The 14,081-nt window shown below is 38.4% G+C and overlaps 1 protein-coding gene across 2 annotated transcripts; it reads right to left on the bottom strand.

Moving 5' to 3' along the window:
* Positions 1-885: 885 nt before the first annotated feature.
* LOC124010022 (microtubule-associated protein RP/EB family member 2-like) lies at positions 886-13,402 on the bottom strand. Of its 2 annotated transcripts, none has more exons than XM_046322327.1 (7): positions 13,317-13,402; positions 6,211-6,338; positions 5,496-5,641; positions 5,063-5,282; positions 3,391-3,554; positions 2,743-2,901; positions 886-2,449 (listed from the first exon to the last, which is right to left on the bottom strand). In XM_046322327.1, exons 2-7 carry the CDS (start codon positions 6,329-6,331, stop codon positions 2,363-2,365), a joined length of 897 nt encoding a protein of 298 aa, XP_046178283.1. In that variant the 5' UTR covers positions 6,332-6,338; positions 13,317-13,402; the 3' UTR covers positions 886-2,362. The 2 variants fall into 2 exon arrangements, with proteins under 2 accessions (XP_046178283.1, XP_046178282.1); XM_046322326.1 differs by lacking the exon at positions 13,317-13,402 and adding an exon at positions 8,155-8,406.
* Between the last annotated feature and the right edge of the window lie 679 nt (positions 13,403-14,081).

The following is a 14,081-nucleotide window of genomic DNA, read 5'->3' as shown; positions in this document are numbered from 1 at the left end:
ATTTGGTGGTGAGAAAACGTTCTGAACAGATGCGTCAGCTTTGTGACATGTCTGGGTTACCCCTTCTGTTTGTCCCACAACCACGAAGTCATAAACCCTGGCAATTATAGTTTCTCTTCTTAAAATCAGATTTTAAACCTAACCTTAAACACACGCGTAACCTTATGCCTAACCTTAAATGAAGACCAATAAGCACAATTTTGTTTTCATTAATTTTTACGATATTGACTTATTGTTGGCTTCTTGGAAATGTAGTACTAAAGGTTGGTGACGCACCTTGTACTACAGTCATTTGCTTGTTGAACAGTGCTGACGTTCATTAAATATAAAATGCTGGAAGCAGTTCGACACTGAAAAACTCCATTATTTGTTGATTTATTTAGGTTTAATTACTTAGTAGGTAAATAGCAAGAGGCTATATATCTACCACTTGTCAGGCTTCTGAGTTTGCAGCAGAGAACTTGGTTCTAAGCTGACAAATGTTAGAGGATTCATTGAGGAAATGTAATTTTAATGACTTCAATCAACTCTACAGTGCCTTACTGTTACTGCAATACATCATTGTAAATAAGAATGTGTTCTTAACTGACTTGCCTAGTTAAATAGAGGTTAAATAAATAAAAAATAAATAGACTGGAACAGAAACACTAGACAAAGTGTACTATTTTGGTGCAAAGCAAACCCAAATGGAGTCGGTTCCTTCAGTAAACACATCAAATAGACAGAGCCTGTTTTGGGCATCAATACCTCATTAACCACTGCACTGCCAAATCCAAATGAACAGTTTTCGTTCCTTACATCTAAAAAAAATATCAACTGTCACAGTGAATAATATTGAAGGTTGGATATTTGATGGATAATACGACAACATAATGAAAAACACAATTTGACTGAAAAGGTGAAAGGTTTTATTACAGTAAATCCATTCAAATCTCAACAGCTTTCAAAACGCAGGTTAAACATACAAAAACACATCTCACTTAATAGTTATTTTTTATTATTAAATATTTAAAAAGCAGGTCAAGTTATTCACAAATAAAATGCAAACATGCAACACGTTTTGGGGAATGCATAATGAGTGGGACATCAGAAAAAAAATATATAATTATTGACAGCACATGTTTACATTCCTTTTCATTTACACAATATATGACTAAAGCATTATGGTGCACTGCCAAGTTCAATAAGAATAAATGCAACATTTAAAAAAGGTATACAATGTACGTACTTGGAATATAGTATGTCAAATTACTCAGTGAACTGACTCACAACTTTCCCTAAGACATGTGGTTCAAAAGTCATATGAAAACATCTGAAATATACCTGACTTCCACTGAATACGAAGGTGGTTAGTTGCTGTTAAAACTAAAGTTGAAAATAATGTTCATTGTGGTCATACTAGTCTACACTAAAATGAGCTCCCTTCCCTTATGATGAAGCCATACCGAAACAAACTTGTTTCTGTCACTGACGCACCAAATCTGGTGCAAATTAGGCATTTTTGAGTACACTGATTAATTTATCAGAATTCTTAGAATTCATGAAGATAGACAAATTATGACTAGTATGTGACTAACTCACTACTGCTTTTCATTCATGATTCTCATGGACCATACTGCCTCACTTCATGTAAAGGCAATATCGAGTCTTCTAAGCTTTAATTATTGTTCTCGTATTTAATTTGTAATTGTGTAAATTGTGAATCTATGGACATACATTATTATCCATTCCAGAGTCAAATGTCAGTGCAACATATGGAGGAAGGTTATTTAGGAGATACTACGAGCCCTTCAGGGCATTTTATTGCATTTGCATGATTAATATGGTTGATATGTAATAAAAAAATCAAATAAACAATAACTTTGAAACAACGTACATAATGGAAGGATCATGGGACCGACCGAAGCTGGCAACATACATAACACTTGCTGACAGATAAAAACACCATCTGTCCACTCCATACTACAACATTTTGTCACATCTAGAATTTTGGATGACTTATTTTTTTCACCCTTTGTCACTGTCCTTGGAAACTTCTGTGATGTTCTGAGCTTGTCTGCATGTGGCAGTATGTAATAACAGCCACCTGCCTACAGCATTTCACAACAGTCACAATAACACACAGAATGTAGAACAGCAGAGGAATATATATATATATATTTATATATATATATAAAATAGGGTCATGTTTCTTTGCATGAGGTTGTTTCATGTGCTCAGTCTTCAGGAGAACAAAAAAATAAAACAAACCACGAGGGGAAGAAAATACAAATGAGAAAAAGAAAAGAAAAAAGAATTCTCACAAAACAAAAGGGCATGGTGTTGTGGTGGGGCCAGGGGCAAGGACAGGGAGTGATGGCAGTCAGTACTCATCCTGCTGATCATCAGGAACATCCTCTTCATGGACCCCTGGATCCACATCTTCTCCATCCACCTCTCCTGCACCTTCCTGAAGGGCCACAAGCAGTCATAACAAAATGTCAGGGCCAGAGCCACCATAGGTCTTTTCAAGTAATTAACAGCACCAGCAACCTAAATCAATTGATCAATCAAACAAGGGCCTGTGATTACAAAGAAAATGAGGTCCTTGAACGATTAGCAAAACCTTTGCTATCCAATCCAGTACCAACCTTCTAGAACCTAAAACAAACGTTGCACAACAGCAACCCACACCCAATCGCCTCTGGGAAATTCCTATGAATGATCAATCAATGAAGAGCCAATCAAATACAGCCGACTGACCTGTTCGTCTGCAGAGTACAGAATCTCCATTAGCCGCTCCACAAACTGGGCGCTCTCCTGACCTTGTTCTTGTGCCAGCACTTCCACATCCCGCAGCTTTCCAAAGTAAAAGTCCCTCTCCTTCTCCACACCCTCAAGTGCAAGTTTTAATGTGTTCACCTGTACACAAAATAAGGAAAAGTAGTATTAGTATCATACAGATAAGTTGATAGTCCTATCATCTATTTGTTTTACTTCACACACCACAATTTTCTTTGTGTGGAAACTTTTGTATAATGATGTGCAGTATTAATGATTTTTCCATTGTCAATAAAATACAAAATGGTCACAAAGTTGGACAGCGCACCATCTTAAAAATCTATCTGTAATACACCACTGTTCCTCTGATCCCCAACTGCTTATTACTTGGATCGTTTTCATGTTTAGGGTTTAACAGTAATCTAATCCTTGGAAAACCAGGATTATGGAATGATCATTCAATGCAGTTTGTAATTACTTGTCATATTGGTTTTGCCAAAAACAATACATACATATCCTTCTTACAAATCTAAACAGTGAGTCCAACTTAGATATATTAAATTGTAATGACGCTGTTGTATCAACTTATATATATTAAGTTGTAATTATTCTGTAGTAGTGACTTTATACCTGGTCGTTGAGCCCTGTGACCTGTGCTTCCAGTTCCCGCTCTCCTTTGGCCGGAGTTGTCGTTGGAGTTGCAACTGGGATTCTTTTCGCTGAAGAGGGTCTGGAGGATGGATGGGGGCTGCAGGGGTTTTGTTTTGGAGTTGTTGCACTTGCCCTGGTGGCTCCTGAACACAAAGATATGTTAGAAAATGTAAATAATCTGGTCATGCCAGGGTGTTCACACTTGGTCCTTTTCAGCCAATTTTTGTGAACTCACCTCGGTTTGTTAATTTTTCGTTCAGTGTGAACACTGGACTTGCCTAGTTGAATAAAAGTACAATTTAAAAAGGAACTCAGACCCTCAAAAGAGCCCCTGAAGTGAACCAAACTGAGACCATCAAGGGGTGGTCCGGTTCCCGTTTTTAGGGCAATGCGAATCCAAAGCTTCCCAGGTTCGCTTGTCATTATTACTGCACTACAGTAATGCAACACTGTTTCCCCTGCCATAATCCCTCACATTGGTGCTACAAAAGAGAAAAGATAAGGTTAGTGGAAAAAAACGTGTGCCGTTTTTGGATATTGATTAGCGATTGTCAAGAAAGCAGAGAAATGTCCAAATTGTGTGGAGTTTTCAGATGATTTGTTTGCACTATGTGAGCTATATGCTAAGAAAGCTTCATACGCTGTTTATTTCGTTTGTGGGGTTTGAATAATGTGAGAAGACAACATACTTGGCAATAATCACAACATAGGATACAAAATCAAGAGACGTGCTATCCGGGATCATTGGGACGTCCCAACTCTGACGTTACCACATGGAAGTTAACATTTAAAATAGTTAAGGAAAGGGTTAAGGTTAGGATTTAGAGTAGGAACGTCCCAAAGAGCCTCAATAGCATAAAAACAACGCTGGCTCTTTTTTATTTATTTAACTAGGCAAGTCATTCGTAAAGGGCCAGTGGGCTATATTGGGTGTAAAATGTTCAATTACAGCATTATTTAATCTGCAGTATTCTTCTGCTATTTATTCTGTTACCAATCATTTGTACATGTTAATATTATCTTCAAATTATAAATCTCATCTTTTAACTAAATGCAATCTATTAGCTTCCAAAAAGGATATCTAGATGTCCAATAACATGATCTGATAGAATGGCTTTGTAAAAACCCAGAGTGCATTGAGTGAATGTTGGAAAAAGATCTTGGTTCCTTTATAAACATAGCAATGTGAATGCGAAGAGGACTCAGACCAGGTCAAGTGAACTGGCAAAAGAGTTGAGTCCTTATTCAAAGGCATGGGTAGTGTGAATACAAAAAGAACATAGTTATTTTGCTTTTTACCCCAGAGTAAAGAGGACTGATATAGGTTCATTAAAGAGGACTATATGTGAAAACACCCTCAGACAGTTTCTTAATCTACATAAACAATGTCTGTTGTCCAGAGGGGTGTCCTACAAAACAGGATCAATGAGTTAGCAGGCTAACATTGATAAACAACCAGAATTAAACAAATGTTCTGGTTCATTAAGAAAGCTAAACATGTGTTTTTGGTTGTTGAGTCAGTTAGACCATGCTCATTTCAAGCACATCTTTAAAAAACAACAACATTATTTCCTAATATTTAGACAAGTTATCTGGCTAACACATTGATCCTGCTTTCTATTAGATAGACCCCTCAGGTAGCTGGTCTTACCTGCAGTGGGGGAGCTGGCTGCGTGGTGTTGGGACTTTTTTGGCAGGTTGAAGATCTGCTCACCGGGGTCAGGTGGGGGGATGGCATCCTGACCCTGTCTGGCCTGAAGTGGGTCGTAATCCTTACCGTCATAGTTGGCATCAAAGAACCTCTTAAACCACTGGATGAAGTCAAGGTTGTCCTGAAATCTGGCTTTCACAAGCTTCTCTACAGGAATAATCTTTAAAGAGGAGAAGTGGAAATAAATGATCAAGATAAACAATTACCCCAATTATTTTAATAATCTGGACTTCATGTGACTTGACAAATTAGAAGGAAAAAAATGAAGGAACTTTGTGAGTGTTCTATCTAATATAGCCTTGCCAATGCCACTAACTGTCATTAGCAGCTACGGGAGGTCACGTCAGGACACTACTTGGCCTCATCCTCTCACCTTGTCCACATTCATTCTCTTGAAAGAGGCCTGCAGCAGCTTGAAGTTATGAATGTACTCATGCTCGAATTTAGCCTGGAACTTAACCTTCTTAAGATGGACACAGCCAGGGAATAACAAATCCATGAACTGGCAGTAGGCTGCTCCTAGAAGGGAATTGAGATGTGTGAGAAAAATTACTGCTTGTTTCTCTTCTGATACAAACTAATGCAAACTAATGATATTTTTCAGGCACATGCTTGATGGAAATGTTTATCTGTACTGCCTTTAGCAAACCTGTGCACAACACATCCTTTCAATTAAAAGAGACTAGAGACCATGGAATTAGTACCATTAGCACACCTTGCGACAGGACTATGTGTGGTTCAGGAGAGATTGGATTACTTGGGGTAGCCATGGCATGGTAGGCACAGCAAGTGTGCACACTAGTTTTATTAATAGCACAGTCCGTCTTCTCTGTCAGAGCAAGGTTAGGTTAGGAGCAAGGTTGGGGTTACACCAGGTTTCTTTGATTATACATATTACTATGTATAATTAGAGGGTTATCAGCAGAAGTTGGGCATATAAGAGAGGGAAAAAATGGCCATCTGTTTCTCATCCAATACCTATAGTATCATCCTGCATCTCCCTTCTTATGCTAGGCCTATATCCTGAGGTCCTTGGTTCTGGGAGGAAGCACAGTTTGCAGCAGAGTTAAGAGGGTAATTATTCTTACCTGAGGAGAGCTGCTCCACTTTAGTGTAGTTCAGACCGAGAAGATCGTTAACCCAGGCAGTGATATCATGCCTGCTCATAGTCTCCTGGGTTATTGAGGTAGAATATACGTTGACCGCCATCCCCCAACTGCAAAAGACAGGAAGGCATCTCTGTCAGTTATAATTCACTTTCTACAAAACATTACCATCTTGTATCCCTTTTACATAATTGTTAGCCAATATTCTGTACACACAATTGTTGACCAACAGATAAAAACCTGCATATCATTTTCAACTACTGCCATTAAACAGAAAGATGCAGTAGCAAAGATTAAGCAAGGCAACAACAATACAAACCATCAAGGGGAAACTCACTGATTTGACAGCAAGCAAGTAAACATAGGCATATAACCACAGCTACTAGATACTGTACGAAATTAAGCCAAGGTCTAGTAATGTGATAACATGTTAGTAACACATATATAAAGATAAAGGATGTCCAATTAAACAGCAATGGATACACACTATCAACACTAAATATGCAAATACACTCATAACAGGAGAGGGCTCAAACAAATATGGAAAAAGCATTCAGGAGAGTATTGAATTTGAGTGAAGTTTGAGTATAGTTGTACTACAAATCTACATGATGATGAGGATACATTGCATGAGGATATAAAAAAACGTATCTTCATAATGAAGCTGGCTATTGTGAGTTAAGAAACATCAATGGAGCAAAGTGAAATGAACATGGTGTAAGCTCTCACAGTGCAAACAAATAGCATGAATAGTATAATGTGTGAAACTGTTGATAACCATAGTGATCACAGTAACTTCAAACATGGTCTTTGACATAACCATAGTGATCACAGTAACTTCAAACATGGTCTTTGACGAGTGTATCCTACATTATGCAAGAACATTGTAAAAGTGCAACAAAATAGCGCTTTTCACCGCTTTGGTATTATTTCATTCTAAATGATGAGGCTGGAACCCATAATGTCAAAATGTAAGACCCGAGTTGTTATCGCACCATTTCATATTCTCAGATGGGTATCAGAAATAAAAAACGGGCCTACTAGTGTTCTATCGCTCCACCATACCAAACACTTAGCTAATAATCTTTACATCCCACTGTCACAGATAACAAGAAGGGCTGGCCACTTAGCGGCAGACGGACTATGCATTTCCATTACGGTAACAGCTAACGTTAGGCTACAATTACAGCAAGCGCATAATTTATTCCAATGACCCAAACTGACCAAATTTGGACTGGAGTTTCGGTTTCGAACTATACTCTTTCATTGATTTCGCACTGATAAAAAGGACAGCCGTTCTCGTGTCAACAAAGCAGATGTACTGCTAGCTTTGTTAGCCAGTTAGCTCATTGGCTATACTTGACCCAGACAGAACACTTTATCATTTGAACAGACTGGTTTTATAACCATGTCATATAATACAAGGAATAACTAAGATAGTAAAGGTGCCCCTTGTCCCAGAACACACGATTAGGTAGGATTTGGACCAACAAAAATAGTATAGCAGCTACTTGCAATCATTAACGTTATAATCAAGACAGTGATAATGGAGCAAGCTAACGGGGTAGTCTTTTTGACAACGGTCTTATTTCCAACACGCCAAATAATTTGTGCGGTTATATCACTGTAAATGTCACGTATTTCGCTTTGGCAGAATTGTTAACTTGCAAAGGCCTCCTCAAAACGATTTAACCCATGATTAAGAAACAGCACGTACATGTTGGATTTGATAATGACAAGTCACCAAGAAGGCAATACATGCACTATTGCACGAGCCGATTCATTGTAACGGAATCGAAATAGCACTAGACCGTGGCATGGAAAACATTCAATGCTCGTGAAACAAATGGTCAGGGTTTTGCAGCAACCTTGTGCTCAAAGCCTTGCTATGAAACCACGCCAACTGCGGCATTTGCACTGATTTACCTGTAGGCGCGCTCTCCTCGCACTGTATTTTTTCTGTAAGGAATGCAGTTGGATCCGTCCGTTGGGATGATGTCGTTGTTATTCTCTCCATTTGGGGACAGTGCTTGGGTGGGACCAGGCATTGGGTCTCTAAAATATTGAACAGATTATCTGCTCTCCCTCTCTCTCTATGAAATGACGATGCAATATAAAGTGACGCACCTCGGGCTCGTTCTCTAGTCTGCTTATTCTTCACAAATCTGATTCTGGTGACGTCACGGCACCCTAACCAACCACGTGACTGATGGGGTGGCGGTGCGCTTCTTGGAAGGTGGACGGCGAATTCCACTAATATAAAACGAAGGAACATAGGGACCCTTTCTCACTCAAACGCAAAATGTTTTGTTTATTTCGTACCTCGGAGTCAATAGCAATAGTTGGCCTACTTGAAGACATTTAAATGCCAGGCCTTTATTATAAAATTATGCATCTATTGTGCTTCTTGGTTTTCTATATTCTCATTATTTGGGCGAGTGAGAACTCAATTGCTTGTTGGATTTAATTTACATAACAATATTAATGGTTATTATATTGCTGAAATGCAGAAGAATAATAGTGGATCTGTGACTGGGACATATAGGACCAATTCTAGTAAAAAAAAAAAATGGCATACTGGTAAGCAGTTTCATTAATGTTGCACTGAAAACCAACCCTCCGATGGCTAGTGCTGAGTATTAACAAATTTATTTATTTTTGGTTTCCAAAAACAACTAATTGATTGATGTTGGTTCAATTACTTAAATTCCATTTTGTTATATTTTTCCGTGAGCTCAATGCTTTAAATAACAGGCCAACAGTCTACATAGTTTAGCTGTGGTAATTAACTACAATAACCATCATCTATTGCATACCTACTTGTCCAGTCTGTTTATTTTATGCCTGCCACATTAAGTGGGACAGACACTGAGAAGAGAGAAAAATATGCAATGGAGAGGTATAGTGAGCAGTTGCTTCACGAGGTATCTCTCCCTAAAAATACATTATCCAAGTATTTGATAGTTGGTATTCAGCAGTTATAAAAGTATGCCTTATTTACTTTGAACTACTAAAATAGTGTTGTCAGACAGCATAGGCAGTAGCTCTATAGAGATGAGATGACTTACAATAAAATAAAGTCATTGACAAAAACAAATGCAATATGCAGAACTGAAATATTTTATAAAAGTGAATAAATTATGGTGAATAAGTGATAAGCAGTAATGGGACTTTTCATTTTTTATTCTGTGTTGTTACAGCATTCAACCACATAATGCATAGGGCATTTCACGCAAAAAAATAAAAAATAGAAACCAAAAACCTGATTTTTAAAATATTGATAATCGAACTGACCTCAAAAAAGGACTAATCGCTCCTCACTATGGCTTAAAAGGATTGCCTTCTAAAGTGCTGTACTACAATCACAAGTAGCAGAACAAAAACCTTTGTTGTTAGCCATACTATAAGGTACAGGACCAACCTTGGTCCTGGAGAGCTACTGAGCGTATGCTGGCTTCCATTCCAACCCAGCACTAACTCTGATCTGTATATAGGCCAGTTTATCAATTAGCTCAACTGAAACTTGTCATTGGCGCCCTGTGCACCACAGACTGTCCAGGAGTTGGCGGATGCTTTAGTCCAGGTCTGGGAGGAGATCCCTCAGGAGACCATCTGCCACCTCATCAGGAGCATGCCCAGGCGTTGTAGGGATGTCATACAGGCACATGGAGGCCACACACACTACTGAGCCTCTTTTTGACTTGTTTTAAGGGCATTACATCAAAGTTGGATCAGCCTGTAGTGTGGTTTTCCACTTTAATTTTGAGTGGGACTCCAAATCCATACGGCCATGGGTTGATAAATTTGATTTCCATTGATAATGTGTGTGATTTTGTTGTCAGCACATTCAACTATGTAAAGAAAAAAGTATTTAATAAGAATATTTAATTCATTCAGATCTAGAATGTGTTATTTTAGTGTTCCCTTTATTTTTTTGAGCAGTATATATATATATATATATATATATATATATATATATATATATGAGGGCTGCACTGTGAGACACTCGTGTCCCCCGGCAACCAGTTTGTTCATAAAACATCCTCCATTCAGGTTGCAAATGCGTCGGTTACTTGGTTTCCTCCTTGACTTGATTTAATGGTGCGCCTGTCTAAAAACAAAACTGGGAAAATATACATACACTCTTAATAAAACCCCTTTTTCCACCACCATACTAGTGGCTAATGCCACTTCCTGATGTTGCGTACACTGTTCAGCCATGGGTAAACAGACTGCTGAATGCGGTACACAACTTCCGGAAGCAGCATTAACCACTAACATGGTGGTGGAAATAGTTTAAGACAGAACGCATATTTTCCTGTTTTTTTAAGCTGGTGGACCATTAAATCAACTTGAAGTGGAAACCGGCACCTTTTCAGCCTGGTTTAAGATATACCTTGCTCTAGGGCACAACGGTTGTAGGTTGTATCAGACATAGTGATGCCAGAAACCTCTGGTTGCCAGTTGACTGATTACTGTGAATCCCGCAAGATTCTTCCAGTGACAGACGTAAGCCATGATTGCAACCCTCAGATTACCAGCCATTCTCTAACTGCCGCCCTGCCAAACCCTCAGGTGTTAGTGCTGGGCTAAAACAAAAGCCTGCTGCCTTGAGTCTCCATAACAGAAACACACGGTTATAGCCATGCAGAATTTATATACCTCAGGGAACAATAGACCTTTTTATTTTATTTTTGTATACAGTACCAGTCAAAAGTTGACACGTACTCATTCAAGGGTTCCTTTATTTAGACTATTTTCTACATTGTAGAATAAAAGTGAAGACATCAAAACTACTAAATAACACATTTGGAATCATGTTGTAACCAAAAAAAGTGTTTAACGAGATTCTTCAAAGTAGCCACCCTTTGCCTCGATGACAGCTTTGCACACTCTTGGCATCCTCTCAACCAGCTTCATGAGGTAGTCACCTGGAATGCATTTCAATTAACAGGTGAGCCTTGTTAAAAGTTAAATTTGTGGAATTTCATTCCTTCTTAATGCATTTGAGCCAATCAGTTGTGTTGTGACAAGGTAGGGGTGGTATACAGAATACAGCCCTATTTGGTAAAAGACCAAGTCCATATTATGGCAAGAACAGCTCAAATAAGCAAAGACAAACAACAGCCAATTTCTTTAAGACATGAAGGTCAGTCAACGTGGAACATTAAGAACTTTTAAAGTTCATTCAAGTGCAGTCGCAAAAACCATCAAGTGGTATGATGAGAGGAAGGAAAGGAAGAACCAGAGTTACCTCTGCTGCAGATAATTTCATTAGAGTTACTAGCTTCAGAAATTGAAGCCCAAATAAATGCTTCACACTGAGTTCAAGTAACAGACACATCTCAACATCAACTGTTCAGAGGAGACTGCGTGAATCATGCCTTCATAGTCAAATTACTGCAAATAAACCACCACTAAAGGACACTAAAGGACACAATAAGAAGAAGAGACTTGCTTGTGCCAAGAAACACAAGCAATGGAAATCAAACCAGTGGAAATCTGTCCTTTGGTCTGATGAATCCAAATGTTTAATTTTAGAGTAGGTGAACAGATTATCTATACATGTGTAGTTCCCACCGTGAAGCATGGAGGAGGAGATGTGATGGTGTGGGGGTGCTTTGCTGGTGACACCATGTAATTTATTTAGAATTCAAGGGACACTTAACCAGCATGGCTACCATAACACCTCCAGGCTCTGTAAGGGCTATTTGACCAAGGAGAGTGATGAAGTGCTGCATCAGATGACCTGGCCTCCAGTCACCTGGCCTCAACCCAATTGAGAGTTGGACTGCAGAGTGAAGGAAAAGCAGCCAACAAATTCTCAGCATATGTGGTAACTCCTTCAAGACTGATGGAAAAGCATTCCATGTGAAGCTGGTTGGGAGAATGCAAAGCGTGTGCAAAGCTGTCATCAAGGCAAAGGGGGGCTACTTTGAAGAATCTATAATATATTTTGATTCGTTTAACACTTTATTGGTTACTAGATGATTCCATGTGTGTTATTTCATAGTGTTGATGTCTTCACTATTATTCTACTATGTAGAAAATAGTAAAAATAAAGAAAACCCTTGAATGAACAAGTGTGTCCAAACTTTTGACTGGTATTGTATATGAATGAAATATAAGCCAGCCTGAGTAGTAACCCACTGACAGTGCACACACTGTTTATTATTCGTACAACTAGAACACAGTGTACTCCTCTGCGCACTGACCGAATAAATATTCAGTCAGTGTACATATGTCCTCAAGAAAAGCAGGAATTAAAACATTGCCAAAGACACAACATGAAAACGTTCTGATGATTAAACACATAGCTGTTCTCCATCTCAAATCAACACCGGGCAAATATGGATAATGATGACTGCAGAAATCATAACAAGGAAAAAATGCCAAGTTGAATTGGCCATTTCAGATCTCTTTTGCAGCTGCTTAGGGGCATCAGCTGTCTTGGACACCTAGCTGGCTGGTACTGAATTACTGTATTGATTTGCACTGTACCATTGTGGTGCCATGCTGTTCAATGTTGTGTTAAACCAGAGCAGCAGTCAGCACAGTGTACACATGAAGAAGTTTCTCTCTGGTGGCTGAGACTTGTCAAAGGACTTCATAGCTGAATATCTTTTTTTTTACAAGCATTATCTTGTTTTTTGATATCCACGTTGTTGTAGAGAGTTTTGGTTACAATTTGCAGTCCCCTTTCTCGCGGGAAGTGGTTCAAATGTGCAAAGTGTCACATACTAAGACACACACAAACCAAAGCGAAAGTGGAGTAGTGAGTGAAACTTCCAAACTAGTAGGTGGCTAGCTGTCAAACCAAATAGTTAGCATGCTAGCTATCTGGCTAATCAATGTATACCGGTAGCTATCACTACCACGGTAATGTACACTGCTGGACTAGCAAGCTAGCAATAATTACAAGCCCATTTTGACAGAAACCGGTAGCCAACATATACAGTATTAACCACATTACATCGAGTAGAATTCAACAATATACTGAGGTATACAGCCCGCCATATATGTCCTAAAACATGTTCAACAAGTTTGACAAAAAAAATCACATTGCAACCGTAGATTTTTTGACTCACCAGTGAACTCAGATTTCAGGTTATTCGGTGTTCAAAAGCTGCTATTTTCATGAGTCACCCCACCCTCTTTCCACTCATTGTAGGAGCTGATGACGCCGATAACGTACACATGTTTCATTCGACAAAGAACCAGCGTTGCTGAAGCCGATTGGCTTGATTGTAACATCTGGTGTGATTTCGACCAGTCATAAGTTGATGCGTTGCTCATTGTGTACAACTGACAGCTACTGTACGTGGGCATTGGAGTTGCCTCTGCACTCTCCTTTTTTAGTAACATGATAATACATTCCTGCATTCCTTTTAGTATTACAGAATAAGACAATATGCAATGTATACAGAGAAAATGCAGTATGTCATTTAATTTCTAATTCTTATTTTTTATATATTTCATTTTTCTTTTAAATGATCCAACTTGTACTTTTGTACTTCAAATGAAGGGTTTCACCTTCAAGATTCCTATGCCACATTGGATATGATAAGACTTATCTTGTTTCCAAATGTGCAAAATTAAGCTCCAAGACAAGAAACTTTCATGTACTCGTCTAAAATGTATAGTATGAGGCTAGGAATACCATATATATATATATATATATATATATATATATATATATATATATATATATATATATATATATATATATATATATATATATATATTTTCCTCATCATAAATCAATCTCTTTGGAGAGACAAGCTGTGGTTCAGAACAACAGGGCTTTCAGACACATTTAGTAGTAATCTATGATTTGAGGCTTGTAAGGAATT

This window comes from Oncorhynchus gorbuscha, linkage group LG22 (genome assembly GCF_021184085.1).
Source record: "Oncorhynchus gorbuscha isolate QuinsamMale2020 ecotype Even-year linkage group LG22, OgorEven_v1.0, whole genome shotgun sequence".
Classification (NCBI taxonomy): domain Eukaryota; kingdom Metazoa; phylum Chordata; class Actinopteri; order Salmoniformes; family Salmonidae; genus Oncorhynchus; species Oncorhynchus gorbuscha.
Note: the sequence above shows the minus strand (reverse complement) of the source record. Positions and strands in the feature narration are given on the sequence as shown.

Excerpts from the sequence above, each read along its gene's own strand:
- LOC124010022 (XM_046322326.1), bottom strand. The coding sequence starts at position 8,276 with ATGCCTGGTCCCACCCAAGCACTGTCCCCAAATGGAGAGAATAACAAC. Across the intron at positions 2,902-3,390 it reads TCACAGGGCTCAACGACCAG|GTGAACACATTAAAACTTGC; the intron begins GTATAAAGTCAC and ends TTTTGTGTACAG. Across the intron at positions 2,450-2,742 it reads TGTACTCTGCAGACGAACAG|GAAGGTGCAGGAGAGGTGGA; the intron begins GTCAGTCGGCTG and ends GTGGCCCTTCAG.